This window comes from Canis lupus, chromosome 6, assembly GCF_003254725.2.
Source record: "Canis lupus dingo isolate Sandy chromosome 6, ASM325472v2, whole genome shotgun sequence".
NCBI lineage: Eukaryota > Metazoa > Chordata > Mammalia > Carnivora > Canidae > Canis > Canis lupus.
This window is the reverse complement of record NC_064248.1, coordinates 39,028,679-39,055,600: the sequence shown is the minus strand read 5'-3', so window position 1 is coordinate 39,055,600 and position 26,922 is coordinate 39,028,679. Positions and strand designations below refer to the sequence as shown.

At 58.3% G+C, this 26,922-nt stretch overlaps 1 protein-coding gene across 18 annotated transcripts in view; it reads left to right on the top strand.

Annotated features, from left to right (window-relative positions):
• Positions 1–26,922, top strand: part of MAPK8IP3 (mitogen-activated protein kinase 8 interacting protein 3) — a 46,234-nt gene that overhangs the window by 6,113 nt on the left and 13,199 nt on the right. For 6 of the 18 annotated variants that reach the window (XM_049111520.1, XM_025417021.3, XM_025417024.3 and 3 more), the window contains exons 2-9: positions 8,539–8,659; positions 10,777–10,847; positions 11,102–11,193; positions 14,748–14,771; positions 17,039–17,168; positions 20,635–20,881; positions 21,771–21,873; positions 22,070–22,188. In XM_049111520.1, coding sequence (XP_048967477.1) covers positions 8,539–8,659; positions 10,777–10,847; positions 11,102–11,193; positions 14,748–14,771; positions 17,039–17,168; positions 20,635–20,881; positions 21,771–21,873; positions 22,070–22,188 — 907 coding nt within the window. Of the gene's footprint in view, positions 1–8,538; positions 8,660–10,776; positions 10,848–11,101; positions 11,194–14,747; positions 14,772–17,038; positions 17,169–18,377; positions 18,506–19,856; positions 19,962–20,634; positions 20,882–21,770; positions 21,874–22,069; positions 22,189–26,922 lie in introns of those variants that run through there. The other 12 variants (XM_025417022.3, XM_025417020.3, XM_025417029.3 and 9 more) reach the window with 9 other exon arrangements.

The following is a 26,922-nucleotide window of genomic DNA, read 5'->3' as shown; positions in this document are numbered from 1 at the left end:
TGGCTGCCTTCTGCCCAATCAAGGGAGCAGTACCCTTCTAGCTTTTTCCTTTTTTTTTTTTTAATTTTTATTTATTTGACCCAGAGAAAGAGGGAGAGATCGCGCAAGCAGGAAAGTGGCAGAGGGAGAGGGAGAAGCAGGCTCCCCACTGAGCAGGGAGCGCGATGTGGGACTCAATCCTAGGATCCTGGGATCATGGCCTGAGCTGAAGGCAGACACTCAAGCAGCTGAGCCACCCAGGTGCCCCCTTCTAGTTCTTTCCGCCCCAGAGCTGGTTCTTTTCCCCTGACCTCACACCTCCAAGAGAGGCGGGGCCCCCTGTGTGCGTGCAGACAGGGAGGGAGGCAGCCCCTGGCCCCCCGTGCACACCACCCCCGGCGGCAGCGGGTTCTGGAGGGCAGCTCCCGGGGGTGAGGGCTGTGCGGGTGGGTCTGGAGCAGCTGTCTGTGCAACACAACCTTCCGGTAGGATGGAAATTTCTGCTTTGTTCTGGCGGGTTCAATAGCTGATAACCAGATGGGGCCACTGACACTCTGCGTGTGGCTCACGCAACAGAGGAAGTGCGTCTCTATTTTGTCACTTGAGTTAGCTGAAACTCCACACGTGACTGGGGCTGGCACAGAGCACGGTGCCCTCAGCGCCCCCCCTGGGGGTGGGGGGCAGGTGACACCCCGTCACACAGCCTTCGAGCGTTCCGTGAGCTCGGTCCCCGAAGAGGAGAGCTTCCCACCCACGGGGGGTGGTGAGATTCTTGAAGGGCTGCGAGGACTCTGACAAGGAGTCCTCAGCGCTGGGAACAGGCTGGTGTGAAGGCCCATGGTGTGACCTTTGCCCCCAGGCTGCAGCCTCCTCTGAGCTTCCTTCTAACAGCCTTATTGGGGAGAAGGCACTGAGCTGGACGGATTGGTGCCGTTTGCAGAGTCTCCACACACCTGCACCCGGGAACCTGCCCTCCGCGGCCAGCGTCCCTGAGGTCTCCTCCTGCCCCCGGGGGATCTCTCCCAGCTCCCCCATCTGCAGGCTTTGTTTAAAAAAACACCTGCCTGCTTCTCTTCACGTAGACTACTCCGTATTTTCTAGAACTTCATATAAATAGAATCATGCAGGTTTTTGTCTTTTTCTGTCTGGCTCCTTTTTTTTGGCGTAAAGACTTTGCAGTTCCTCCGGGTCGTTGTGAGTGTCGTTGTCGTCTCCCACTGGTGGGTGGAGGTGCGCTTCTGGTCCAGGCTCGGTCCCACCCGAGGCCCTCCTGCTTGTCTGGGGCCCGGCGGGCTCGGGTGCAGCTGTGCCTGGGAGCTCCCAGGAAGAGAAAACCCAGAGAGGTCAGGAGGGGCGGTGGGGGGCTGGCGACAGGACCAGCCAGTCCAGGGCGGGAACATCTCCCTCAGGTGTCCACCACCCGTCACCTCTTACACGCGGGAGATCTGGGGAAGACAGCTTAGTGGGGGCAGGTCCTTGTCCCAGAGAACTGCCCCTCATTCGGTGGGGTTTGTGCGGCGAGGGTTGGCAAGCTCAGGCTCTGCTCATCAGCAGCAACAAATTCAAAGTGGGGCCTGTCGTGGGCGTCCAGGTGCGCCCCTCCCTGGGAGCCTTGTACACGCCCTGGGCGCTGTACTCCTTCATGGGCTCTTCTCCCCGGGCCTCCCGACACACCTGCTTCTCAGCCTGTGGAGGTGCTTGGCTCGTGCGCCTGGCCCGGGGCCCCTGTCGCGTCTACAGCGTTCACTCCTGGGCAGCAAGACCCCGTGTCTGCCTGACAGCCGCAGCCGGTGCCCTGTCCCTCGGAGCAAGGCCAGGTAGAGGCTGAGCAGGTGAGCAAGTGGAAGAAGCCAGTGCACCCTGCCGAGAAGGCTGCAGAGGACTCCGCGTGCGGGAGGGTAATTTCTTCCAGGGAGGGGCAGTCAGGCTGTTGGGATTTCCTTCTCCTGCCCCGCGTCCTCAACCGTATCATGTATTTTACGTGTGTGAGTATCTAGCTGCCATAGCCTGTGTTTTAATATGTAAAATGTATATTATTATTTAATATGTAAACATAAAAAAATTTTTAACACGCACGTATAGATTTTTTTTTCTGTCTTTCTTGCCAACCCTTGGAGATCGGTGTGAATTAAACCAGTGCCGTTGGTTGGCATCCCTCAGGCGGATGCTGAACCCGTGGTCCCTTTAACATGAGCATGAGGCACTATTGCCTTTTTTTTTTTTTTTAATGAGTCCAGCCTGATCCTTGGATTCCTGCAGGGTGGCCTGATCTCTCACATAGACGTGTGTGTCATACTAGAATACAGGAGTGTCCCCTCCCTTACGCTGTGCACCACCCAGCAGGCCTCAGCGGCAGCTCCGCACTTCTAGAGCCACCTCGCTGCTGTTCCGCCCTGCTCCCCTGCCTGTATTGCATTTCACGTCTATGTGGTGAAACATTGTGGAAAATGGAAAGAAAGCTATAAAAGAACATCTGTGATTTGAGATCTTGGGGGTTCATTGCCCCCACCCCGGGAGCGCCCGGTAAGCATTTGATCACTGTCAACACTGTCCAGGGGAGTCTGCGGCGGAGAGAAGGGAGCCACTCCCCCAGGCACAGAAGCCCCACACCCCAAGTGTTTATCGGTCCGCCCACTGAAAATAAAAATCCAAGAAAGAGGGGCATCTGGGTGGCTCAGTGGTTGAGCATCTGCCTTCGGCTCAGGTTGTAATCCTGGAGTCCTGCATCCAGCCCCCCGCAGGGAGCCTGCTTCCCCCTCTGTGACTCTTCTTCTCTCTCTCTCTGTGGCTCTCAAGAATAAATAAATACAATCTAAAAAAAGAAAAAGAAAAAGAAAAAAAAAAAAAGAAACAGCACTTGTCTTTTGGAAATCCACTGTATCCCCTCACTGGCCCCAGAGGGAGTTACATGATCAGTAATGCAAGAAAACGGAGATCTCTGATCACCGTTGGGTCCTTGTCTAACAGACCAGCCACAGCTGAATTATTTCCTGTATATGAATGTGACCTAAAGGACATATAAGAGGGAGGAATTAGATTCAATATGTTGATTTACTTTGCCATTAAAATAACCTTGGGTTATAGAAATTGCCAGAATTCATGGTTATGTTATGAAAGAGCGTTTACCTGATAATCTCTCTTGCCTTCTGGGAATTGGGGACACTGGCTTATGCTGTAGTTTTGTTTTTAGATTTAACATGAAAAGTCATTTTACTTCTTACCTTTGCTTCTATGTACAAGGCAGGAACATCACCCTTGTTCCATGGAACACCGAGAAAGGCCTCCTCTGGCTCCTAGACTGGGAGAGCCCACGCTCAGGTGGTTTTAATATGTATCTTGGGATTTCACCTGGAAGCAAATTGTGAAAACCAAGGTTGAGTTCCATTTTGTTTTCTTTTCTTTTTTTTTTTTACATTTTAAAAATTTAGATTAAATTTGCCAACATATAACACCTGGTGCTCATCCTATCAGGTGCCCCACTCAGCGCCCATCACCCAGCCACCCCACCCCCCGCCCACCTCCCCTTCCACTACCCCTTGTTCACTTCCTAGAGTTCAGAGTCTCCTGTGGTTTGTCTCCCTCTCTAATTTTTCCCACTCAGTTCCCCTCCTTCCCTTATAATCCCTTTCACTATTTCTTGTATTCTCCGTATGAGTGAGACCATGTGATGATGGTCCTTCTCCGACTGACTGACTTCACTCAGCATAATCCCCTCCAGTTCCATCCACGTCAAAGCAAATGCTGGGTATCCGTGCTTTCTTTTCTTTTTTTTTTTTAATTAATTAATTATTTATTTATTTATGATAGTCACACAGAGAGAGAGAGAGAGAGGCAGAGACATAGGCAGAGGGAGAAGCAGGCTCCATGCACCAGGAGCCTGACGTGGGATTCGATCCCGGGTCCCCAGGATCCTGGGCCAAAGGCAGGCACTAAACCGCTGCACCACCCAGGGATCCCGCATCCGTGCTTTCTGACAGCTGAGTCATACCCCACTGTATATATAGACCACATCTTCTCTATCCATCATCTGTCGAAGGACATCGGGGCTCCTTCCACAGTTTGGCTCAAGTTCCATTTTCAGACCAAGCACTTTGTTAGTGGGAGGGAAGGGGAAGAATGCTTAAAAAAAAAAAAAACAGAAAAGGGAATCGCCTGATGTACCGACACTAGGAAGTGAGTTTGGTATTGGGTATCTAGATACTGAGGATAAGACACGTTGCCTGTCATACAACGGGTAGTCATTGCTCTTTGGGCCTCTCCAAAGACTGGCCATAGGGGTGAGTGTGAGCATCTGTGGGTTGTCGCGTCCCTCGTGACATTTGGGTGGGACGTGGTGAAACGGACAATAATTGCAGATTCAAACCCGTAGTGCGTACGATTAGCTTGTATATGAAGTCATCACTGCTCTAGTCGCGCCTTCTGGAGATGTCTGGAATTGAGATACCGCTGTGTGCAGGGTTGGGACGGGAGCTTGCAGACAGGAGATTTCTATTTGGGGAACTCCTGCACCACGCAGACCCACTCGACCCACACGCTCAGAGGCAGATGTTCAGTCTCGATCCCCATCAGGTTTGGTCGTCAGCGGATTCTATCTGAAGAATGCTTGGAAGTCTGTACGGACTGGACTGAGTCTCCACCCTACCCTGTCCCCGCACCTGAAAAGCCTTGACGCTCTTGGATCTAAAGTAAATGATGCGCCAATGAAAATATTTTCTGCCACTTTGAAGCCATCCGTGGATCTCTGACCTGTGCTCACCCGGTGACCAGCCCGCCCCCCGTCGTGGCCTGCTCGCTCCGCCCCGGGCTGCCCGCCCTCCAGGGAGCCCCGCCAAGTCCCTCACCGTCCACGTGAGGTGTACTTCTTCCCACGTCCAGCCCACAGCATTGCCTCCTACAAAAACAGATTCGGTGTTTGCTCAGTCTTGGCCACACGCTGTTACTCCGCCCTGTTTACTCCCTGTGATATTTGATGATTTCCTTGCATGTGCCCTTTCCGTTAAATGGCTGGCTTGTGTTTTTCTTAAGTGACGTTACCAGAATGGCACCGAAATAAAGGGGTCTTCACGAGGGGAAGAAAAAGGAGGATCTCTTCGAGGCTGTAGAACGCCACGTTGTGTTTGTGACTTTTTCCCAGACTCGGAGGCCTTGGGGGGCTCCCCCCGTCGGTCCTGTCTGGCAGGATGCCCCTGTCTGACAGACCGGGAACAGAGGCTCCTTGCCGAGCTCCCTGTGGTCCGGGGGGTGCCTCTGGGGGCTGTGCAGGGAGGAGGTGAGGGTCTGCGGCCAGGGTCCTCGGGCCTGCTACTGGTCACTTGTGGGTTTCCCGGGGCTCTTGTTGGCCAGAGATCCGCTCCCACGGGAGCACCCACGCTCCCTTTAGCAGGAGAGCCAAGAGGGTGGAAGGGCTGAGCAGTCCCCGCCCCGTGGGCCCACCCTTGGCAGCAGGGTTCCTCATGTTCACCCACCAGGGGTCGGTCTCCCTGCTGCTGGGTGTGCCCTTTGTCATTGGCCTTGGGGACACCCGTGTATGCAGCTTGGCTTAGGTGCTTTTTCTCTGGGTTAATGTGTCATGTTTCCTGGTGCTGAAGGCCTTGAAATGACAAGGTCAGAGGATTTCTGCCTGTGACCTGGTTGGGGGTAGCTTCCTCGGGAATCTGCAGGCCTGTCCGTGGTTTTGTGGCACCACAGAGCTTTTCAGTACTTCCCTTAGGGTGGATTGTTTTTTTGTTTTGTTTTGTTTTCTTTTTTATTCATGACCGAGAGAGAGAGAGAGGCAGAGACACAGGCAGAGGGAGAAGCAGGCTCCATGCGGGGAGCTCCGACGTGGGACTCGATCCCAGGACCCCGGGGTCACCTCCTGGGCCAAAGGCAGACAGTCAACCGCTGAGCCCCCCAGGGATCCCCTGAGGGTGGATTTAATGATCACCCATCAGGGTGGATTTATGAAAGGCTGTGTTGACCATCTTAAAAATCTGAGACTGCGCTTCTGACACAGCCTGTAGTTTGGAAGCCTCCGATGCAGGTGACGCGTGAGGAAACAGGGAGGGGACAGTTGTCCTGAAATGATGCCTTTCCTCCTGTGAAGCCGCAGGGCTGCGGCGGACGGGTGGGCGGAGGCGGGCAGGAGGACAGGCGCTCTTGGCCGGCGGGAGCGGCACCATAGCCCGAGCACCTCAGGGCCACGTCCTGGGGCCCCGGGAGCCCCTCCGCTCTCTTCTCCTTACACAGAAATAGTTGTGTGAGGCATTTCAGACGGTCCTCGGTCCTCGAGCATCTGGGACAAGCAAGGGGGACTAACCAGGACAAAGTTGAAAGGGGGACTTGGGAGAATGAACGGGTGTCAGATGTTGAAGGATGATGTGGGGGCCGCCGTTCGCAGAAGCCTCGGCCCTGGCGCCCAAGCACCCAGGATCTGGGTCGGGAGGAGGCAGAAGGGCAGCGTGGGGCAGCGAGGCGAGCAGAGGTCACGAGCAGAGGTCATGAGGAGAGCCCACGTGAGGCCGCGCCAGGGGCGCAGCGCCTGCTTCCTGCAGGGCCCCTGCTGCGGCCGGGGTGGGGGTGGTAGGTGCAGCCCTTGCACATCCCGCGGCAGGAGCCCCATGGCAAGGGGGCACCGGACGTGAGGTTGCGAGCTGTCGGCAGAAGAGGTGGCCGCTAGGTGACAGCGCAGTCACCAAGGAGGTGACACCGGGACAGGTGCGGTGCCCCCCCGCCCCCGTCGGGATGACACCACTGCCGTCCAACTCGGCGCACCGAGGCGGTGCTGCCCCAGCCTGGGGGGCCCTCCCGGGGTCGAGGGTCCTCAGCAGGCCCCGGGCTGGACACTGCCTCCTGGAGCAGCAAGCCGTCCACTCGCCCGGCGGCAGTGACCCCGACAATGGACACCCACAGGAGGTGACTGACGAACTCGGCTCAGCCCACTCGCGCCTGCCCACAGTGGAAGCGGGAGAGTGTGTTTCTCGGGGTAGAAAAGACGCTCCAGTTGAAGTGGCTGACCACCCCGGGCCCCAAGATTCCGTGTATGAGAGCGTGTGTGCCCCGCACGCCCGCGCTCATGTGTGGCACCGCCTGATTCTGAGCGACTCTGGGTGGTACGGTTATGGCTTTGTGAAAATAACCATTTTACTTAACACTCTCACCTGATTTCTCTACAGAAGCATACCTTGTTGTGCATCATTTGGTTGGTTTTGTTTTTTTTTTAAGATTTTATTTATTTATTCATGAGAGACACAGAGAGAGAGGCAGAGACACAGGCAGAAGTAGGCTCCCTGCGGGGAGCCCGACGTGGGACTCGATCCTGGGACCCTAGGATCACGCCCTGGGCCAAAGGCAGACGCTCAACCACTGAGCTACCTGGGTGTCCCTGGTGGTTTTTTTTTTAAGTAATAGTAATTAAAATTACCCAAATGAAAACGTACTATTATCAGAAAATTAATAACCTTTGTCTGTTCTTCAGACACTAGTTGTGTGCAGGTCAGTCAGACCTGCGTGTTGATACCTGGTGCACAGCGGCACCACCAGGGTACGTCTTCCTGCCCGTGGGCGGTGGTGCTTCCCCTTTCTGGACCTGCTCCCAGCTCGCCCGGCCCCACCACCCGTGGCCCATCTACTCTGTAGAATTGAGGTGTTAACAGCTCCTCCTCAGGGCTATTGTAGGAATTACAGCTGGTGGCGTCTGGGGGGACCCCAGCCCCACCCCTGCAGACGGCTGGGGGAGGGGGGGAGCAGCCCCCAGTGCCCATTCCTCCCTCTGCTGGAGGCCTGCAATCATACCTAAAGCAGGAGTCCTCCCGACGTCTTTCAAGATGTCTTTCTTTTTTCTGCTTTCTTTTCACTTTGATAATAATTTTGCTCAGAAACCTACCATGTTGGGGCACCTGGGTGGCTCAGTGGTTGAGCATCTGCCTTCAGCTCAGGGCGTGATCCTGGGGTCCTGGAATCGAGTCTGGCATCGGGCTCCCTGCAGGGAGCCTGCTTCTCCCTCTGCCTATGTCTCTGCCTCTCTCTGTGTCTCTCATGAATAAATAAATAAATCTTTAAAAAAAAAGAAAAGAAAAGAAACCTACCATGTAAGGGATAGATTCCAAAGACCAGTCCCCATTGCCAGTTATCCCAGTAGTGATGGCTTCTGGAACTGAGCAGTGATTGAGTACAGATTAGGAGCAAACTAGACCTGACGTCATTTAGATGTTTAGTGTCGCGTCGGGAGGAGTAATGTTGCTCTGTTGCAAAAGGACCAGCTACGTGATTTGCAGGGCCTGCAAATGGAAATGAAGTGTAGGGTCCCTTGTTCAAACATTATTAAGAATTTCAAGATGGTGATAACAGATCATTAAAGGAAGCGTGAGCCTTTCTGAATCCGGGCCCTGCGTGACTCTCTGGGTAGCTGGTGAGAAGGTTCCAGAGCCATTAACTCCTGGGACACTAGTCTGGCCCCTGCTTGTGGGTGGTGTGTGTCAGGGTTTGCCTGTGGAGGGTGGCCCGCGACCTGTGAGGGGCTCTGCTGTCATCTCGCCTCCCACGTTCACGACTCCTGTCATTTTCTCATTCTGTGTACAGAAATTCATTGAGTTTGAAGATGCCTTGGAACAAGAGAAGAAAGAGCTGCAAGTCCAAGTGGAACAGTATGAGTTTCAGACCCGCCAGCTGGAACTGAAGGCCAAGAACTATGCAGATCAGAGTGAGTGGGGGGGAGGGGGACGGGGACGTGCATTTGAATGTCTGTGTTGTTCTAAGGCTGGTCCCAGCTGGGAAGGGCGTGGAGAGCCTTCGGGAGAGGGAGAGGGACAGGAACCAGCGACAGCCTCTGGTTGATTTCACTGTCATTCTCTCAACCACTTGTTTTCTGCCTTTGCTCTGCTCTGAATTTCTGTAAGTATTTCTGTAATCGGCCTCACATCCTTTGTGGTAATAAATACACAAGGCTGCGTTGATGACAAAGCATTTTCGCTGAATATTGCCGTGTGGGCCAGACCTTGCCAGCCCGTGATCCCTGCCTGGTCCTTTCCATGGAATCTCCCCTGCGATGTGGGTTCCTGTCGGTCGCCCCACCAAGGAGACACTGCTCTTGGGCAGTTGGAGAGCTTGCTGATGGAGCCTGCTGGAACCCCCCGTCCCTTCCAAGGAGAGGCAAAGAAACTGGGTTTTGGAGGACGATGATTATAAGAAGTATTATTTCACTTTTCACCGGTCCTTGTTCACATTTTGCGGCCAGAGCTACCGTGAACCATCAGCAGACGTTCCTGTGATGGAGGCCTGGTGTGCTGGTTTCCCTGGTGACCTGGGTGGCAGGTCCCTTCATCTCTTGCTTTGGGGGGAAATGATCTGAAGACTTGAGGCCTATTGCAAAGACCAGCACTCTGCGGCTGAGTCAGAGATGCGCAGGCAACCCCTGGCCCAGCAGCTCATGCATGCGTACAGACACAATGAAAGCGAACCAAAAGGCCTGTTGTAGGCATGCATGGGTCAGCCCTTTCTGTGATTACAGAGTCCTCTTCATTCCCTTTGCTTAGAGTCTTTTCATATACAAAAACTTTCTGGCTCTTCTTGGAAAACAATATAAACTCCAAGTTACTGGCTAAAGTTGTTCATTTGGTGGCAGCAGGACCATGAGCCAGAGGAGGGGAGAGCAAGCATTGGGCTCCTCCAGCCAGGCGGTGGCCTGCACACCTGCCCAGCAGGGAGGCCAGGAGGGGTCCTCCCTAGGGCCTGCTCCACACACAGGCAGCCCCTCCCAAGGCTGGAGCAGAGACTCTGTACCCAGGACAGGGCCTTCCTCTGGCAGCCAGCTGCACGAGCATCATGTGCACTCTGACCTCTGCTTCCTTCTGGCGCCCCTGCAGCTCCTCAGAGTGTGGTCCCCAGAGCACTGCTTAGAGGAGCACATGCCCCTGCTGTCAGGTGCAGAGCAGCCTGGACACACGTGGCCTCTAAGGACACTGCTGGGAGAACGACACCACAGAGCAGGACAGCATGTGGACCGAAGCGACACGTGGACTGGTGCCCCTGTTAGATCAGTTTGAAGCAGGGCAGCTCACACCATGAGCACCAGGTCCCACGACCATCGCACGTCCTATCTCGCTCCATGCATCCGCTCCTCCACTTGCTGGGCTACAGGGACACAGCTGAAGTTTGAACAAAGGACCACAGGCAGAAAGCATCCAGGGCCAGCACGCTTGCCCCGGTGGAGGTACGCAGTGGGCAGGATGCCCAGCAGGCCCGTCAACTGGTCAGATGACTTAGCTGGGTGTCATGTGCAGAGCACATGCAGGGCCAGCAGGGCAGCCTAGAGGTGGCGTCGGCGCACCTTGGTCTTTCCAGCCCTTGGTGTGAGTCCCAGATGCGTGCATGTTCTGTGCACACGGCAGATGTGCTATTGCTCTTCCACACACCCTGGAGGTTATGCAGATACGACCTCACCGCTTTCTACAAGCCACTTTGCTCCCCATCTTGCCTCCACCTGACCCTGGTGAGCTCCCCGCATCTCAAGCACGGATGGTAGCCCCGGGGGTGAGCTTCGTTCATCTTGTTTCTCTCCGCGGCAGAACTGATCACCCTCAAGTCACACAGCACGCACAGTATGTGCCTCCCAGGCCAGCCAGCGTCTGCCTTCTTGTCTCTGCCTTCTCGTCTGCCGGGGCTGTCTGCTGACAGTACCCATCTGGACTGGTGGTGCCACTGCACTCTGCAACAGGCGTCAGTTTGTCCTGGAACCTTCTGCCCACATGCAGGGCCCGAGGGAGTGAGGAGGGGGAGGAGTGGGCTGCGTTGTTGACAGGCCATGGCTGTGTTTTCCAGTTTCCCGGTTGGAGGAGCGAGAGTCGGAGATGAAGAAGGAGTATAACGCTCTGCATCAGCGGCACACAGAGGTAGGTGCCTGGCCTTGACTGGCAGGGCCACACTGAGACGTGTGCCACGGGCCCGGGCTTGCCTTTCTGGCCTCTTCTTTCTGGTTTCCGCTGCCCCAGCCGGAAAGCCGTCAGCCGTGTGCTGGTCGGGCTGCACTCCACAAACATGTTCGTACTGCTGTCAGCACCGTGAGCCTGAAATACTGCGTGGGCTAGAGGAGGGAAGAGAGGCCTGGGTCAACAGGAACGACTTACCGCACTTCTGTCCTCTGCAGATGATCCAGACCTACGTGGAACATATCGAGAGGTCCAAGATGCAGCAAGTCGGGGGAAACAGCCAAACTGAGGGTAGCCTGCCGGGGAGGAGGTAAGGCGGGAAGTGGGTATCCCTCATCCCCAGGTGCTCCGGATGAGCTGTGTCCACCCCTGACTCAGGAGAGGGTCTGGTCAGAGTGTGTGGCCGGAGTAGGAGTGTATGTGCACGTGGCTCAGGCTCAGGGCCTGGGGCACATGGCAGGCCTTCTGCTTGCCACATGCAGTCACAAAGGCCCAGGGAAAATGGGGTGGCGGGTCCTGATAAGATGCTGTGCTTGTGGGTCCACCTACCACCTAATATTTGTCTGTGGCCTCGACATCAACACTCGGGCTTCTGGGGTCACGTGCAGGCCGGTGCAGAGACACCGCGTATGGTGGCAGGAGGGGTGGTGCCTGGGTGCAGGATGCTGGCACTTGGGGCCGTTGGTAAGGTTCAAAGCCCAGCTCTGACCCCTGTCGGGGAGCAGCCCCATGCCTCGTTTTCTCCTCCACAAAATGAAGCAGGTAGTATCTACCTGGATGAATCGGAAATGAAGGTTCTGATCCCTGTGGGATGTGGATCTGTACACGTAGGCACAACGGCTCCCCCGTCACAGACCCAGGGCTCCGGGGGCCTCTGTGGGCCGTGAATAGCTCGGATCATGAGAGCCAAGTGCGTGGGCAGGGGAGCGACCCGGACACTCTGGCGACCCCCAGGCTGGTCAGGGCGGCACCAGTAGGTCCTGGGGCCCTTGCCTGTCTGGGGTTGGGAGCGGTGCCGGTTTCGTCTGCAGTGGGGGAGGTGATCACCTTCTGTGCCCTCTGGTCGGGATAAGGCCGGACTGAGGTCTCCGAGGGCGCAGACCGTCAGCCATCATCTCTGGGGTGTAGCCAGCGTGTGTGGGGGTTGGCCTGTGGGAGACCAAGGCCGTCCACCCGGGCCTGGGGGTGAGGTGAGGGGTACCCACGTCTCCAGGCCCTCATAGCTGGGAGGAGGGGCCGGAGGTTGGAATCCCAGGTCACGCAGACGGCGCCCAGCTGTTGGTCCTCGTTCCTTCAGGCCAACGCCTGAAGCCCTGGCCACGCCCCGTCGCTCGCTGGCCACGAAGCTCTGTCTGGGCCTGCCTCTCCGGCGATTGCACCACAAGCAGGAGGGCTTTGGGCCCTTCCACTCTGGTGTCACCGGCCATGGTCTGGTCCCAGCGGCAAAGCCATGGCATCCCTGCGCTCAAGGCGTACAACTCAGAAACACTGAGCACGTGCACAAAGGCCAAGCAGGACCTAGGCCAGGCGGCGCCTTGATGCCTGTGTGTTTCTAGGCAGCCAGGTGCGCTCCAGCCCTGGAGAGTCTCACAGGTTGCTGGTTAGCGGCTCCGCGCCAAGCGAGAACACGGACCACAGTTTGAAGGACTGTCGTGAATGTCTGATGGTGGGAAGTGACTGTTTCCAAGCTCCCAGCTCACGGCCGGGGGAGCTTCTCTTGAGCGCACCGCGAAGTCACCAGGAGGATTTCTGAGTAACTGCACTTGGATGCTGACCTGGGGCGGAGGTGGCTTTGGGGGGTTCCTATGGGGCATCGGGCAGGGCCCTCTGCACTGCGGCCACAGCGGCTGGGCGGCTTGGGCATCTCTGATGAGCGCTGGGCTCTCGGCCAATTCCTGAGAGCTGCAGTATTCCGGAAGCTTCAGCTGGTTCCCTGCCAGCTCCTTTAAGGCAGGAGCACCGCGAAGGTCACGAAGGAGAACGCCCAGGGAAAAGGGCCCAATTTTCCCGGAAGCCCAGGAGGTGTGATCTCTGAACTCAGGACTGGGAGGCCATGAATGTCCAGGGCCCTAAGTCAGCGTGGCCAGCACCCCGGGCCCTGGGGATGCCACAGAACATGTGTCCTCGGAACCTCAGGATGATGTGGGCCTGGCCAAAAGCAGGAGCGGCCCAGGCGCCAGAGCCAGGCCCTCAGGGTCCGGGCCATTACTGGTGGCTGTCAGCGGACGCAGATCAGGCTTTGGTTTCTTCCTGGACGTGGAGGGTCCATGGCTACGGGACGGGGCTGCTCTCCACGGATCTCCCTGCGCTGCAGGCAGGACCTGGTCTGGAGCCTGCTGTCCCCACGTGTCTTGCGGCTCCCTTGGTCCTGAGCCCGCGTGGACTGAGCCTGGCCCCAGGCCCTGCGGCACTCTGGTGCTCAGAGCTGGGCTCCGGCCTGTCGCCGGCGCCACCCTTCTGCTGATCAGGACTCACTGCAGAGGGGCTGGCTGCGGGGTCCTGCCTGGGCTGCCCTCTGAGGCTCCACGGCAGCCCTTGGAGGCCACGTAGGCCCTCCTCCCTCAGGGAGGCCCCGCAGGAGGCTGTGCTCGTGCTGATCTGTCCTGCTGCCCGCAGGGCCCGCGTGTCACTCCTGGGTCGGGGGGCCTTCGGTGCCTGGCGTAGGGAGCACTGCTCTCCGGGGGCGGCTGTCCTGCCCGGGGCTGTCCCACACCCGGTCGAGGCCCGCAGGACCCCGTCATTGGGCAAGGGGACCCCGCAGCTATCCAGGAGAGCAAGGGGCTCTGGTCCACATTTCCGCTGAGCCCCCTCTCCCCGGTTTGATCCTGCCTGAAGGGAACCCCAAGGCTGAGGTGTGTATGATCTCCATGGCGGCGGGCCCCCGGCGCTCCATTACTAGACCTTCCTGAGCCAGACCCGTGGGCGAGAGATTCCTGCCTGCAGGAAGAGGCCTCTTGGCTGCCAGCCGAGACCCGCGTGGCCTGCATCTGCCACGTCCCCATGGCCACGGAGAGGAGCGTGCTTCTGTGGGGCCTTGCTTGGGAGGCAGACAGGTGGTGCTGTGGGTCTGGGCTGCCCCCATCACCCTGCTGGCCCGTCCCCCATGGTCACCTCGCTCACCAGCCCCCGGAACCAGCCCCCAGCTGGACCTGCCTCCCCTGCAGCCGCTTCACCGGGGACCAGGCGTTCGAGGGCACCCCGTGCCTGTCTGACAGCCCCAGGGCAGCAGCCTCTCCCTGCGGCTCCACAGGGGAGGCAGGTGGAGGGAGGAAGCAGGAGCCTTCCCCACTGTGCTGGGCACGGCGTCTGCCTCCAGCGGTGCTGTGCTGCGTCTGTGGGGTCCTGGAAGGCCCGCCTCTCTGGGGTGTGCCCTCTCCTGCCACAGTTCTCTGGGGACAAATAAGCATGTCCGCCTCAGCTTCCTGGTTCACACGGCCTGGCTCCATCCTGCAGGGCCTCGTCCTCAATGCTGGGAGCCCCCCATGGTGGCCACACCATTTCCCTTCACCCCTGGCCTGGTTTTCTCGGTGTGCATGTCTGGAGAAACACCAGAGAGCTTGAGTGGGCCGTGAGCGTGTGTGTGCCCATGCTCCAGCCCTGCCCTCCCTGGGAGGGCCCACCCCCCACTGCCCGGGCGGAGAGTGTGGTGAGGCAGAGACGGTCACGTGTCTGTCGTGTGTGTGTGACGTGCAGATGTCCACATGTCTCCACATGTGTCTGTCTCTGCGGAGGGAAGCCCTCCGCCCCACATGCTCACCCTCCATGTGACCTGACCCCTGACCTGTGCCCTCTAATACTGTCTTCTCGTCTCGTCCCTGTGCTGTCGCCGGTGTGTGCTGCCTTGTGTCTGTCGCCGCCCTGCAGTCCTCGCCAGTCGTGGAGGAAAAGGTAAAGCCTGGGGCAGCGTTCCTGCTGCCATGTGGGGCGCCCGGGGTGCCCTGGGGTTCGGGAGAGTCCATCCTGCTGGTGGTTCCTAATCACTGGCATGGGGCTGGTCCTTGGCCGGCCCGACAGATTTTCTGCAGCAGTATTACAGATCACAGACCGTGGGTGTGGCACTTAGAGGCCATGCAGAAGAGGCAGCGGGCGAGACCCAGGTCCCCAAGACAGCCTCAGACTAGCTAGTGGCCACTAGCTAGCTAGGGGCCCCCGCCCAGCACACACAACCTTGGTCATAGGTCAGCCTCGGGCCTGAGCGTGGGGCCGGCACTGCAGGGAGGTGGTTGGCAGGGCTGGAGACCCCGCCCTCTGGCGTCAGATGGACCTGGACTTATAGGCGGCTCCAGCACTTCGAGCTCTGGGCCCAGAGCCGCTGGTATGACCGTGACCCGTGCAGGCAGCTTGACCTCCGCGGGCCATGTGACTCCCCCAGACTGCGGCTTCTGAAGTGGACAAGCATTGACATCTCTCGAAGGAGCAGCGGGGATGTGACAAGGGGACTGGGTCTGGGTTGTTGGCGGCAGTGCCCCGCCGTGCCCCCGGGCTCGTGGAGCAGGCCACCTGTGGCTCCGTGAGGAGCAGAGAGAGAAGATGGGGCTCGATTCCTGGGGACGATGCCCATTGCAGGAGGGCAGCCTGGCTGTCTCCGGGCGCAGCATGTCCGTGCACAGCAGCAGAACCAGGTGGTGGGCACATGCCCCTGTCCTTGGAGGCAAGATGCTCAGTCTGCCCCTGGCCTGGTGCCGAGGGATCCACTGTGCATTTCTCCCGAGGTGGAGCGGGGCCCCGGACAGGGGTTCCAGCAGTGGCACTGGGAGCCCACGGAGGCAGAGTGGGCGAAGGATGTGCCTGGACCCTCCTAGGGATGTGCTCCACGCAGCGGCCGGCGCCTTCCCCGACCCCCGGGAGCAGGCGGGGCTACTTGTGCAGAGGGCCGGGCGCAGCCAGAGCCTCGGGGGGACCTGCTGCAGTGTCCAGGTACCTGTGGACGGACTCGGAGCGGCATGACTTGGTGCCTTTCTTAGCGTCTAAGCGTCTTTAACTCTCAGGTGACCAGCTGAGACCGTGTCCCTGTCGCAGGGGGTGAGGGCTGCGTGAGGCACCTGCGGTTGTCCACGGGAGACCAGCTTCCTGAGCGGCCTAGGCCTTGAAATGTGGAGGTGCTGGTGGCTCCCACCCTTCAGGAGCACCCACTCCTCTGTGTGTGTGTGTTCCTGCCACAGCCTCGCTCCGCTCCCGGGGCCGCTCTGCGGGAGGCGGCATCTGGCTGAACAGGACCCACCAGCCGGCCTCAGGGCAGACAAGCCAGGACTCCTGCTCAGACTGTGCTTTCCTCCTGCTTCATCCCAGCCCTGGCCAGTCCTAGAACTGCCCAGGGGCACCAGCCAGAGAACCCCGCTTCCCGGGCCGGGCTTCTGGCCGCCGCCCACCTGGAGCGTCTCCTCGGACTAAACCCAGCGGGCAGCTTCTGGCTTCGTCCCCCCTGACTCCTGGCGCCTGCCGTTAGCAGTCTCCTGGCCTCCTTTAAGGGAACCCCCTCTGGGGTCAGCGCTTCGTGACAACCGGGAAGAGCCACATGGAGCAGGAGAAAGGGACCCCCGTGGGCCATACAGGGTGCAACACCCAATGAAGGATGGGCCCCCTGTTACTCTGTATGCATCCCGCCAACGTCTGACACTGAGAAGATCTCTCGAAGGAACAGTGAAGGCGGAGGGCAGTGGACAGGGAGCAAAGAGAGGGCAGAAGGGTTGATTCCTGCCGCCTGGCCGCAGGAGGCAGACGTGGGGCCCTCGGCAGCCCGGAGGCACGTCTGGGCTCCCCCTAGTAAAGCGTCGGGGGAGCCGTGGTCACCCTGGAACACCTGTGCTGGCCACGATGCCAAGGGGCCTGCTGCTGGCACCGCTGTGGGATTTCTTAGCAAACAGAGCAGGTGTCTGTAAAATCAAAATAACTATAAACGTGACAAATCACCATGGAGGGAAGGGGAGAGCCCCTTCGGCCTGCAGTGCAGCTGAGGTGCCCCTGAACGTGGGAACAGGTCTGGTTCCAGGGAACCATAGCTCAGGGAGCAGGCAGCCTCCGGCCCCGCCCACATCTGGCCCTCGGCCATAGCAGCTGGGTCTGCAGGGCAGGCCCCAGGGCCCCCAGAGCCTGCAGTTCTGGAGCTGTGCGCCTCGTCTAACATGCACTTCCCTGCTCTCTCCCTCATGTTTCAGCAGGAAGGAGCGCCCCACCTCTCTGAATGTCTTCCCCCTGGCCGAGGGCATGGTACGTGCACAGATGGGGGGCAAGCTCGCGCCTGCGGGGGACCACTGGCACCCGAGTGACCTCAGCTCCAGCTACCAGGTTTTGTAGCCGTACCATGGAGTGAGGGTCCCTCTCTGTCGCCCATGCTCATTCAGGAAGCGTCTGTGTGTACAACCCTTTGCAGCTCCCCCTCCTGGCCCCTGGCCCTGGGGTGGTGGGGCTGTTCTCCGAGGTGTGCGCCCAAGGAAAGCACCAGCTCAGGGGGTGCGGGCAGCAGCCAGGGCCTCTGCAGCCAGGGCATGCCCATCTGTTCGGCCGAGCTGAGCCTTTGCTCTGGGGGGCACAAGCATGCCTGTCCCCCCAGACCCGTCCCAGAGTACGAGCCCTGAGGCCACACTGGACACCAGCCCAGGACATCTCGTATCCTGGTGTCTAAGGTTTGCACTTCCACCGGGAGAAAGTCAGGGTGAGGAGCCAGCATCTCTCCTCTAGATGGTGCCTGTCTGTGCTAACGACTGCTGGGTCTCTAAGTTTGGAGAGGTGGCCGTCCTGGATGTGCGCCACGCACAGGGGAATGTGCCTCTCAGCGGGCCCCCCGAGAAAGCCAGGGCAGGGACTCCCCCTGACCCGGCTCGCTCAGGGCCCCTGGTCACTGGTGGCCAGTGCTGGTCCATGAGCTCAGCCCTGCCTCCGTCAGACAGGCTGTGGCCGCGTCGCCAGGTAAGGATGCCACCCTCGGGGTTGCAGAAGGCAACGCTGCTGGGCCTCCAGGCCAGGCTGGTGGATCCGAGGCCTGGACTTCTCCCAAAGCTTCTTCCTGCTGCAGCTTGTGGCTGACTGTCCCTCTGTCCCTGGGCGTCCAGCTTGCCTGCAGGAGGCGCTGCAAGCTGCCCACTCTGCCAGAAAGTGACCCTGCTCGCTTCAGCTTTTGTCCCAGACAGGGAGCATGTGTCTGCAACCTCTGACCTAGGCGCTTACCCTTCGTCCCCATTATGGACTGCCCTGTCTGTGTGGGGAGCCGGGCAGAAGGGCAGGGGCCTGTGGGGTCATCTGCAGCGGCCAAAGAGGCCTGCCTGCGGCCGAGCCAGCTTTCTTCCCGCCTGTCTCTTCTTTCTCCTGCCGCGTCATCTGAAGTAGCCTGGGTTTTCATCCCACTGTTGTATGTTTCAGTTTGTAGGTGTATTTGATTTGATTTTTTTAAAATTACGTTTAAGTTCTTTTTATTTCGTGCTCTAGGTTTTAAGGTTTTTCTAATTTCTTAATTTTTTTGTTGTTTTTTGTTTTGTTTTTTGTTTTTATGTGCTGTATTTTCAGTGTTTTAACCAAACAGTTGTGGCTACTCATGGTGAGGAATGACCGCTAAGAGTTTGGGTTCTTTGCATTTGGAGGTCACTGCCACACGTTGGTGTTTAGGAGGTTGAGAGGTTTGCTGCTAGGTAAGTGGTGGCCAGGGGAGTGTCCCATGGGTAGGTGGCGGCCTGTAGGGTCAGGGAGAGCCAGGTACTGGGGGAGGCCTGGCCACGCTGCACGGTTCCTTTCGGTGACTTCCAGGGTCAAGGAGGCCCACTGCAAACCCACAGACCTGAGCTTGCCGGGCACGGACCAGCCGGGGACCGTGGCCCTGAGGAAGGTGTTCCGGGAAACATGTGGCTCTGAAAGGCATGCACTCCTGTACCTGGCCTCCCCCAGCCCCCACCAGACTTCCCCGTGCCTCTGGACTCCTGGGGCCATGTCTCCTTGAGTGCTGGCCCGGGCTGGTTGGCAGCAGAGGGCCCTTACCTGTGGGACGCCCAGAAGCCTCTGCCGTGTGGGGCAGACAGACTGCTGGGGCAGCTCCATCACAGAGGCTCTCAGGAAAGGATTTTTCCTTCTCTAATTGGCCTTAAGCTGTAGAACCCAAATAGAAAATGCTTGTACCGGGGTGCTTCTAGGGAGAGAGAGGCACAGGCTGTTGCACGGGGCATAGCGCCTTGGCACATCAATGGTCTGGGCCATCCTGGGGCCTGCAGGGTAGTGGTCCGCCTCCACCCACTGGACACCAGGAGCACCCACCTGTCCCTAGGCATGATAGCCACAGATGTTCCCAGACATCACCAAGCATCCCCTGAGGACATGGTGGGCCTGGGTGAGAGCCCCTGCCTAGAGGAGGATGTGGAATAGTGAGAGTCCTGGCAGAGAGGTGTCAGGAGCCTGTTAGATGAAACCAGACATCTCTGTCCCAGGCCCTGGCCTGACACCACACGATCAGGAAAAGGCAGGTCTCAGGGATGCCCAACCAGCTCTGCCTCCTGGGCACCTGGCGGCAGCCATGGGAGCCTGGTCACCCTCCCTAGGTGAAAGGGGTGTAGGTCGGTCCCAGTGTGCATCCAGCTTTACGGACAGGCCCCCTGCCATCAGCTCCTCCCCTGCGAGAAAGCACTCCCAGAAGCTCCCCTTCTGCAGAAACACGTGGCCCAGTGCTGTCGGCCACAGCCATGGCCACGGCCACTGGGGCATGCGAGCCGTAGCCGCTTGGGAAGCCGCGCCCCTTCTCCACCCCCTAGAGGGTAGCAAGGTCTGAGGGGGGTGCTGCCCACTGAGGACGGCATTGGGGTGAGTCAGGGTCATCAGTGTTAGTAGACAAGTGGGCCAATTCCCAGATACTGTCGGATGGTTTCATGAGGAGGGACTGTGGATGAGGGTGGCTTCGTTTCCCGTGCGGTACTCACGTACAGTGTGTTCTCTCCAGGGAGATTCTGGTTTTTGTTTTTTTTGTTTGTAAAAAATTTTTATTTATTTTATTTTAAGTAATTTGCACACCCAGCGTGGGGCTCGAACTTACTACCCCGAGATCAAGAGTCACATGCTCCACCGATGGAGCCAACCAGGCGCCCCTCCAGGGAGATTCTTAAGGTCAACAGTTGATTGCAGTTTTCAATGAGCTGGTCTCTCTTGGAATGTTTTAAGGGTGACCCATTGTCTGGAAGTGGGGTTATAGGTTGATTGCATTTACATAGATACGTAGACCTTGAGTTCCAGTTGAGCCGAGGGGACCTGGTGTCTCTAGGAGGTGGGTGCCCCTTTCCAGCCCCTTCTCATCCTAGTGCAGGGAACCCGAGACAGGAGTGGCTGGGCTGCCGCCCCGACAGCTTGATCAGAGAGCGTGCTCGGCCTCCTCCCTGGTCCCCATCTAGAGTTCCCTGCCCTGCCCTGGGCTGCAACTTGTTTTTGACCACCCCCTGGCTGCAAAGGGTTGCTTGCCATGTTCATGTAGCTTCATGTCCATCACACGCGGCATCAGTGGGCTGTCCTGGGGAGTGCCAGCTAAAAGGCCCCATCCAAGCCATTTAGATAAGGTGGCAGCGGCTGGGTGAACCAAGGGACTAGGCCAGAGGACTTGGCGGACAGGAGGGCAGGGGGCCTCCTGTGCCCTCAGCCTTTGACCCCGGCCAGAGAGGCCAAGCCAGGGGGCCTCTAGAAGGTGGCCTGGGACCCCGCTGACCCTGCAGGCTGTGCCCGCCTCACCGGGAGCCTGGGGACATGCTGACCCACATGGCGAGCTTCTCCCTTCCCTGTTTGGCCCTAGTGTCCACAGGACGAGATGTCCGAGTCCGGCCAGTCCTCGGCGGCTGCCACACCCAGCACCACCGGCACCAAGTCCAACACACCCACGTCCTCCGTGCCCTCGGCTGCCGTCACACCGCTCAACGAGAGCCTGCAGCCCCTGGGGGACTATGGTGCCGGCACGAAGGGCAGCAAGCGGGCCCGGGAGAAGCGCAACAGCCGCAACATGGAGGTCCAGGTCACGCAGGAGATGCGGAACGTCAGCATAGGTGCTGCGGCGGCTGGCGGCCGTGCCTCCCAGGGCTGGACACTCCCAGCACCCCCTCCCCCGTCCAGGCCCCCTGCTGTCCCCTCTCCCACACCCCTGCTGTCCCCCATCCCCGCCCTCTCCTTCCCGCTGGCCCGCCCCCCCCCTCTGGCCCACTCCTTGCTGTCCATGCCCCTCCCCGCTGTCCCCCCCTCACTGTCCCACCCCTTGCCATCCCCTGACCCCCCCCATCAAGCTGTCGAGGGAGGTTTCCCTTCCAGCTACCAGTGTTAGTTCTGCTAGATGTATCAGTGAGCTCAGGCTGCCGTGACATAACACATATCACAGGCCCGGCACTTCAGACCTGAGATATGCTTTCTCACAGCCCTGCAGGCCAGAAGGGAGCAGTAGGGCGTCAGGGCTAGGGCCCCCAGAGGCCTCACTCCAGACTGCCGCCTCTCCCTGTGTCCTCACCGGCTCGTCCCTCTGCATGTGTGTCCTCATCCGTTCCTCTAACAAGGACACAGTCAGATGGGGTCAGGGCCCACCCATGTGGCTGTATTTTATCCACACCTCTGTAAAAGCCTCATCTCCAAACATGGTCACATGCTGGGGTCCCAGGGGCTGCGGCTTCAGCATGTGGATTTGGGGGACACACTGGCCTCTGGCAGTGCACTCCTGACATGCTCAGTAGAGGAAGGGGAGGAGGAGAAGCGGGACATTGGGTGTGCTCATCGGAGGTCTTGAAAAAGAGACATGGTTCTGGGGCATGGGTCCTAGCCAGGCACCACCCAGGGAAGAGCCCTTTCCTGACAGTTCCTGGCTGGTGGTGATCTAGTGTGGGGTTTCCAGACGTGGGGCCAGAGGGTTGATGCCCCCCCAACCCTGGGGTTCCTGTGTGTCCCCCCCAGGCATGGGCAGCAGTGATGAGTGGTCTGATGTTCAAGACATTATCGATTCCACCCCAGAGCTGGACATGAGTCGGGAACCCCGCCTTGATCGCACGGGCAACAGGTACTCCCTGAACCTGGGGTCCTGGAGGGCTCTGTGTTCACTGTGGGCATCGGCGCCTTTGGTGGAGGTGTCCCTTGCAGCCTCTTGCACAGCAGCATTGGCACTGAGTGGCCCAGTGGGCAGTGTTGGAGGGCCCCTGCCCACAGCCCACGAATGTTGCCCACTCACCCTGTGCTTCCCGGGTGTTTCCTCACAGCCCGACCCAGGGGATCGTGAACAAGGCTTTTGGCATCAACACTGACTCCCTGTACCACGAGCTGTCAACCGCAGGGTCAGAAGTCATTGGGGACGTGGATGAAGGAGCTGACCTGCTAGGTAAACTCAAGCCACCCCCGTGACCCTAGGGCCTCAGGTTGCTGTTGTTGGTTTTGTTGGTAATGAAAGCAAAGTCTCTGTCAGCTGTGAGCCAGGAACTTCTTTTTATAGTTTTATCGAAATGTAGTTCACATATCATAAAACTTAAACTACTTAAAGTTCAGCGGGTTTCAGGGTGCTCACAGAGCTGTGTCACTTTCTAATTTTAGAACATTCTATCACTCTGAAAATAAAACTGTGCCTTTGAGCACTCAGTCTAGGCAGTGCACTTTCTAGCAATTTCCTCAAAGAATATGCTCATATGAGGTCACTGCCTATTTTCGAGCCCACGGTTGCCCCCAGAACTCCCTGCACCTGGATTGGAAAGAGTGCAGAGGGACGCCTGGGTGGCTCAGTGGTTGAGCATCTGCCTTCAGCTCAGGTCGAGATCCCGGTCCTGGGATGGAGTCCCACATCAGGGTCCCCGCAGGAGCCTGCTTCTCCCTCTGCCTGTGTCTCTGCCTCTCTCTGTGTCTCTCATGAATATATAAATAAATCGTAAAAAAGGAAATGGGTACAGAGACAGTCCCTAGTAGACTTACTTCGGGTCCTCCTTCCCGTCCTGGGATGGGTGTCAGGCGTGCCCATCAGGCAGGGCTCCAAGGCAAGCTGTGGCCCTCGGCACTGCAGGCAGGAAATTGGATGTGCTCGGTGGTGTTCACCTTCCCCCCACCACATGCCCTGTGCCCTTGTGTCTGGAGCCTGAACTTTGAGAAGCCCGCCTGTAGGACAGGAGCTCCAGGACCTTAGAGCTGCACTTAATCCTTTCCTGCTAGCTAGGTAGGCTCCAGGGCAGGAGGTGGGCTCCAGGGCAGGAGGTGGGCTCCTGGGGACAAGGTGGCTCCAGGGGACAAGGTGGCTCCAGGGGACAAGGTGGGCTCTGGGGCGGGAGGTAGCCTCCAGGGCAGGGGAGGCGGGGTCGGGGGCAGGAGTTGGGATCTGAGGGAGCAGTGGTTCCACTTAGTCCTCTCTGGACACCAGCTTCCATGGAGGTGACTCCTAGGGAAGGGTGCTCCCCACTTCTCACGGCTTAGGGGGGAGCAGCAGCTGGAGCCGGGGCTGCTGCCTCCTCAGGGGAGGTGCTGGTCCCATATGGGAATCAGGCTGCTTCAGCTGCTGTGATCCATATGCAGTCGCCTGCTGCCTGAGGAGGAGGAGCTACATCGCATCAAAGAGTTTTTACTGCCAACCCTCCTGCTGTTGTCCCTCTCCACTGATTAACACTGGTGACCTTTTGCCCTCAGGGACTTGAGGGCACTTGCTTGGCTACTCTGTGTGGATGGCACCGTCTTGGGTGGCTCGGCCAGGCTTCCAGCGGCAGATGTGGCCGGGCTTGAGGCCATGAGGGAAGGGCGCCACTGGCGTGTTCCACCACGTGTACTCTCTCTTTGCTTTGGGGCTGTTGTTGGATTAGATTGCTTTAACTGGGGTGCGGGTACCTCCCGGGAACCGATTCCTTGTGGCATCCGCGCCAGCATCACCTTGTGCCTAAAATGGAAGTCTTTTCAGCCAGTCTTTTCAGAAGGTAAAATTTACCTTCTCGCTGATGTTTGAGCGTATAGTTCAGTGTTACAAAGGATGTTCGTACTCGGTGGTGAGACCAGGAGCAAGAACAGGAGGCCCAGCAGTGGGTGTTTCTAATGGGATTTTTCTCATAAGTGTTGTAGAAACATATATTTAAAAAGAAAAACTATTAATATTCAGAAACAATTTACTTAGAGGAAATTACTTTTAACATTCTGACATCCTTCTACTCTATGTAGTTCAGATGATCCTGTATACGTTCTGATTTTCATTTTCGGAAGAGTAATACATGCTTAAATACTATTCAAATAATATGAGAAACTGCCAAGAACAGGGTAAACACCAAATGCCCACCTCCCCCTACCGCCGTCATGAGTGTTTTAATACGTTGCCACACCTTCTCTGGCACTGTAGCACACACATGTGCGTGTCAGGTCATGTCTCCCTCCCCAGCGGGAATGTGAACGTTTCCCTGGCCCACTGATACTCCTCCACACATCAGATTACTTCACAGGACTGCAAATTATTCAACTCTCTTGGTTCTGCATTTTGCTGTTTGGACATTGCCGTCACACATGCTGTGGGCAGACGTCTGCACCCACACCTGTGACAACTTTAGGACCGATTCCTAGAGTGGGAGCCTCAAGGTAAAAGTGGGCTCCTGAGAGCATCTGCATGCTGTTCTCCCAGATGAGGCTGCGCTGGGGCTAGCACCCACAGCCACAGGGGCCTGGCCCGGCTGCCCTTCAGGCGTTGGGCCCGCTGGGCTGGGAGGGGCATGGGAAGGAACGCCCATCAGTAGGGTTCACTGGCTGGGACGAGGCTGTAGGGGTAGCCGTGCACGTTGTGTGTGTCCATGAAGGCGCACTTTTCTGCCTGGGCCCACCTCGGAGGCTGCACGTGCAGAGGACACCACCCAGCAGGCCACCGTGCATCTCGGGTGTTTGAGGATTTGATAAGAGACAACAGCCGTCTCCTTAGGAAAACACACAGGCACGCCGCAGCTTGCATTTCTGTGCCAGCATCGCTGGCAGGGGCAGGAAATGGAATGTAGGGCCGGGGCAGAGTAGGAGCCCACCGGACCTTGTACTATGGCCCCTCACGTCTCACGGCAACATGGTCACGGGAAGTGTCTTGCCAGCGTTGGACATGCATGGCCGCCGTTCATCCGGGGGAATGCTGCTGCCCCCATTTCATGGATGAAGAAACGAGGTCAGGGAGGGTGAGGTGAAGACACAGAGTCAGGACCTGAACCCAGGTCTGCTAGAGCAGCAGCTCCTGCTGACCTCCCACTCTGCTGCTCATCATGGCTTTGTTGAGATGCAGTGTCACACCGTACAGTTCACCTGCTAGAAGTGTACAGTCGCATGTCTCTGAGCACTTGGAGCATATTCAGAGTCGAGGGATCACCATCATGTTAGAACATTTCACCCCCAAAGGAGACCTGTGCCTGTGGGCAGCCCTGTCCCTCCACACCATCCCACGCCCAGCCCCTGGCAGCCACTCCTGTGTTCCCGTGTCTGCACGTTGGCCTCCTCTGGCCGTTTCATACCAGCGGTCCTTGTCCAAGCGGCCTCTTACCTTTGAGGTTCCTGCACTTTGTAGTAGGTCCTCCTTATGGCTGAGTGCCATTGTGTTGCGCGGATAGGCCACACCTCGTATATCCTTTCATCCACTGAGGGGTCACTTCCACCCTTGGCCATTGTGGCTGATGCTTCTGCGAGACCTTTGGTCCCTCACGAGGTCCAGGGCTGCCAGAACTGACCAGCCTCCTCACCGCCCAGGCACTCTGCAGCCTGCCCGTGGGTCGATCCCACTGGCCTGAGTCTCCTGCCTCGCCCAGCAGCTCCAGGCCACGGGGCTGTCCCCTCCCTCCCATCTTCAGGGCTGCAGGGCGCTTTTAGCATCACGCCAGATGCCACTTTGGTAGAGAAACCGCATCAGCAGTGATGAGAGGAAAGAGTGGAGAACCAGCAGCACACGTCAGTGAGCTTGACCTCCATGGCAGACGTAGGATGGCTCCTGGGAGGGAAGTGACGTCTGGTGAATGTCCTGGGGTCACTTCCCTAGAAGAGCACCTGGGAGGGAAGTGACGTCTGGTGAATGTCCTGGGGTCACTTCCCTAGAAGAGCACCTGTTGTGACCTTTTCATGAGAAGACCTCATGAGGTGCATCTACTGGGTCTTTGTTCTGGGAAAATGCAAACCAGAATCCTCTTGTCATAGGGCGACAGGGCGCGAGTCACTGTGCTGTGTACTCAGAACTTCCACCGCGATACTCCATGGGTCGGTGGGCACCGCCTAGTTCGGGCTGGGATGCCCCCCCCCCATTCTTGGGAAACACCCGTCAATGAGCTGTGCCTCGCCAGTGTGGCTGCTCCACGGAGGAGCCTGGGGCCAGGGAGCGGCTCTGGTAGTCTCCATTCTGTGGCCGTTTTCGCTGAGGAAAGGCCCTGTGGCCTCAGAAACACCAGTGCCACGGGCTGGGGTGAGCGGAGTCCTCCGTGCTTCACGGGCCTGCACCGCCTGCTCCCTGCCTCTTGGCACTTGGGCTGTGAATTCCTGTAGCAAGAAGGAAGGAAAGAACCTGGAGAGGCAGGTCTCAGGTCTCACTAAACTCCTGCCACCGCTTGCCACACACACCGTGACTTAAGAAATCGAGCCCTTGCTGCCGGTCCCCGGAGGGGGTGCCATCGAGTGAGACCACACCTGGTCCCAGGGGCGCCACACTGCCACCGTGCATCCCTCGAGGTGAGGGAGTCGTGCTTGGTGACCACTTCACGCGCACTGGGGCCTAGCAGGCGGTGTCCCGTGAGCCACGGGAGTCCCCGCGAGGGAGACTGTGTGCCCCCTTCACAAATGAGGGAACGGAAGAGAAGCCAGGCAGTTAGACTGTGCAGGGCTGCACTGGCCGGCCAGACCCAGAGCGTGTGCAAATCACCTTGAGAAAGACCAACGCGTGTGAACAAGTCAGGAAACACGACTGAAGAGCAGGAGACCAGCCTCGGAGTCTCAGACGTGTGGTTCGTGCTGGGTCTGCCTGCGCAGCTCCGGAGCCGCCCCGCAACCTCACCCAGCGGCCCCTGGTCCGGACGGAAGTGCCCTTGACGAAGGGATTCTGAGGTTCACCCAGAGGAGTAAGCGTGTGGGAGCAGCCCGGGATGATTGAGAA